General features: G+C 38.9%; 1 protein-coding gene across 1 annotated transcript in view; it reads right to left on the minus strand.

Annotated features, from left to right (window-relative positions):
• Positions 1-2,409: 2,409 nt before the first annotated feature.
• The window catches only part of LOC118415426, a 2,999-nt gene continuing 2,747 nt past the window's right edge, over positions 2,410-2,661 (minus strand). The window contains exon 4 of the mRNA XM_035820036.1: positions 2,410-2,538. Within this exon, the coding sequence (XP_035675929.1) occupies positions 2,410-2,538 (129 nt within the window). The remainder of the gene's footprint in view (positions 2,539-2,661) is intronic.

Genomic DNA, 2,661 nt, shown 5'->3' on the forward strand with positions numbered 1-2,661 from the left:
GATTTGCGGCCTCAAAACTTACATCACTAAGGAAGCGAAGTTATAGTTGTTGTTTTACCTCCATTATTTTTAATGTGAAAGAAATATTCTTCCGAGTCGCTGCCGATAGCGCCGGAACCACACGGCCGAAAATAATTTTTATGACATGTTTTGTGGTCAGTGTTATTTTCGGTTTATGATGTTAACAGAAACTTTAAAAGTTGTTTATATATAAAACATTCTTATATCAAATGGATGTTTAAAAAGGGACAAGAAAAATTGAAAAAAAAAAATTGAAAAAAACTCTGACGTGGACTCGAACCGGGTCGGAGCTGCTGTCACCAGGCTTTTAGCCAGGCATGCGTCAACGCGTCATCTGGACGCCCTTTTCTTAGAATAACAAGAAATTTGATGCCCCTGGACGCCCTGTACAGGGGAGAAAATCCTCTGACAAGCATGAAATTCTGATTGACCAGGGATGCTACAAGGTCATCTGTGGTCACAGTCTTCTACTGTGACATCTGTAACAGTATTTTTGCCTCTTGGGATACCTTAGAATGCACTATTTTAACTTAAAATCATCAAAAACTCTGCAACATGGAAGGTGGATGCCCCCAGACCCCCCTACAAAAGTCACTTACCGCGACTCACCAATAAGTTTGGACACCCTATTATAAAATCCTAGCTAAAAGCCTGGCTGTCACGAATTCCCGGGTCAACGCTCTATCCACTACGCTACGCCAAACATGCACGACGAAGGCTGTATTAACAGGTATCCAAATGTAGGGCATAACTTGAATACGTCCGTTCATTCCAAGATTCAAAGATTCCAATGTCTAATCTTCCGAACAATGTCTAATCAACTATTGCTTGTGTAAAATATTGCCGGAAAGGCATGTTACAAGCTCTGATCGGCTGACTGGCATCTCGGTGTGTCAATAGCCTGTTTGGCTATTGGCACACTGAGTGTGTCAATAGCCACAGCGATTGTTGTTGAGTCAAGCATGTCATTATTACATCTAAGGTAAACACATTCTTTTATATATTTACCTATTTGTACACAGTAAAGGTTATTACCTCCAAGAATGTAGATCGAACGGAAAGTATCAAATTCTTTAGAGCAAGGAGCTTAAATTTTTTAAGCTCCTTGTTTAGAGATAGATGAAGAAATGTAAAAGGTACCAACTCTACTTGAATGGGATGAACTGAGTCATCTTTGTTTGCGTGGTATTACTGGGATTTGCCCTTTGAACGGAGTTATTATAATTTCAGAAATATTTTCACTTCAGTTCGTTCCTATGTTTGTACCGACATTAATCAGACGCATTAGTTCTATAGCCCGCCCGATCTTTTACTGGTCGCCTTTTGACAATGTCTTTAAAGCCATATATATTGTTTTTTCACCTGGAGGTCATTGCGGGCCATAAAAATCTATTTTTTTAACGATAATACTTTTATTCAATAATAGTTAATACTTTGAATAAAAGTCCTTATTTATTTTCCATTGTAACCAGGGCAACTCTCTCGGTTGCTAAGGAAGGCACAAGACACACGTATACAGAGAATATACACAATATGTACATGTACATAACAATTGTATGTACATAACAAGTCCATCATACACACATACCAATTCTCATATTTGTTATCCGTGCCAAGTCGTAAATTGTAAAGTCTTAAACTGGAACTATGCGACTCCGGATGTCTTACTGAGAGATGATTGCGGTGCGTTATATGGCAGTTAGCTGAGGAATGACTTAATGAGTTCACTCTACTATATTGCATTAACAAAAATGCTGTTAGATTTCGTCAGATGAAATAAGTTTTTTTTTTGGACATTCCATTTTGCCGAACTAACAGACATAAGAACTCACCGATACCATACCTGGTATACTTACTGAATAAGTAATTACTCATTAGAAACCGCTTCTGATATGTTTATTACTCAGTAATGATACAGCGTTTGTATGGCAACTTGATATTTTTATACTTATTATAAATTTTAAGACGAATACCCTACAATATTCTAGTAAAGAATTGCTTGTAGGACATTATGTAAAGTTTTTAATAGTGTGCCCGTTTTTTTTACTACAGCTGTTTGTATTATGTGAATGTCGACGCAATTCAGCTATCAGCTGCTATGTCGTACATGTTGCAATAAAACTTGTCAAACTTGTCAAACTTTTCTCTATCCATACTCCCCTCTCACAGAAATGGAAGATTCCAGTCTTGAACGTTTCTGTAAAGAAAAGTGTGCAGCAGGAGATCCTGGAAAGGAGAGTGACAGCAGGGAGACCCAGACAACAGACATGGGTCTGCAGCAGGAAACGTGTAATGTGAACTTTCCCCAACCTAAAAAAGAATCAACCTCACAGGTACAAAAGAGCAGAGGTGATGTAAGAAGTACCATAGTCCTTGTACCTTGGTCCTTTATCCCAGTCCAGAGTACGATAATCCCGGCGGTCCAGGCTGTGGGAAGTCATGTGATGAAAAACACTGGTGAGAAGCCTTATACGTGTGGGGAAGATGGCTACAGAACTGCCCCAAACGACCAGTTAGCTAAACAGACGAGAACACTCACAGAAGAAAAACCTTACAAATGTGACCATTGTGATTATTCTGCTGCAGTAAAGTACGCTTTGGTCCAACATCTAAGAAAGCACACTGGTGAGAAACCCTACA

The sequence above is a fragment of the Branchiostoma floridae genome, chromosome 5, assembly GCF_000003815.2.
Source record: "Branchiostoma floridae strain S238N-H82 chromosome 5, Bfl_VNyyK, whole genome shotgun sequence".
Lineage (NCBI taxonomy): Eukaryota > Metazoa > Chordata > Leptocardii > Amphioxiformes > Branchiostomatidae > Branchiostoma > Branchiostoma floridae.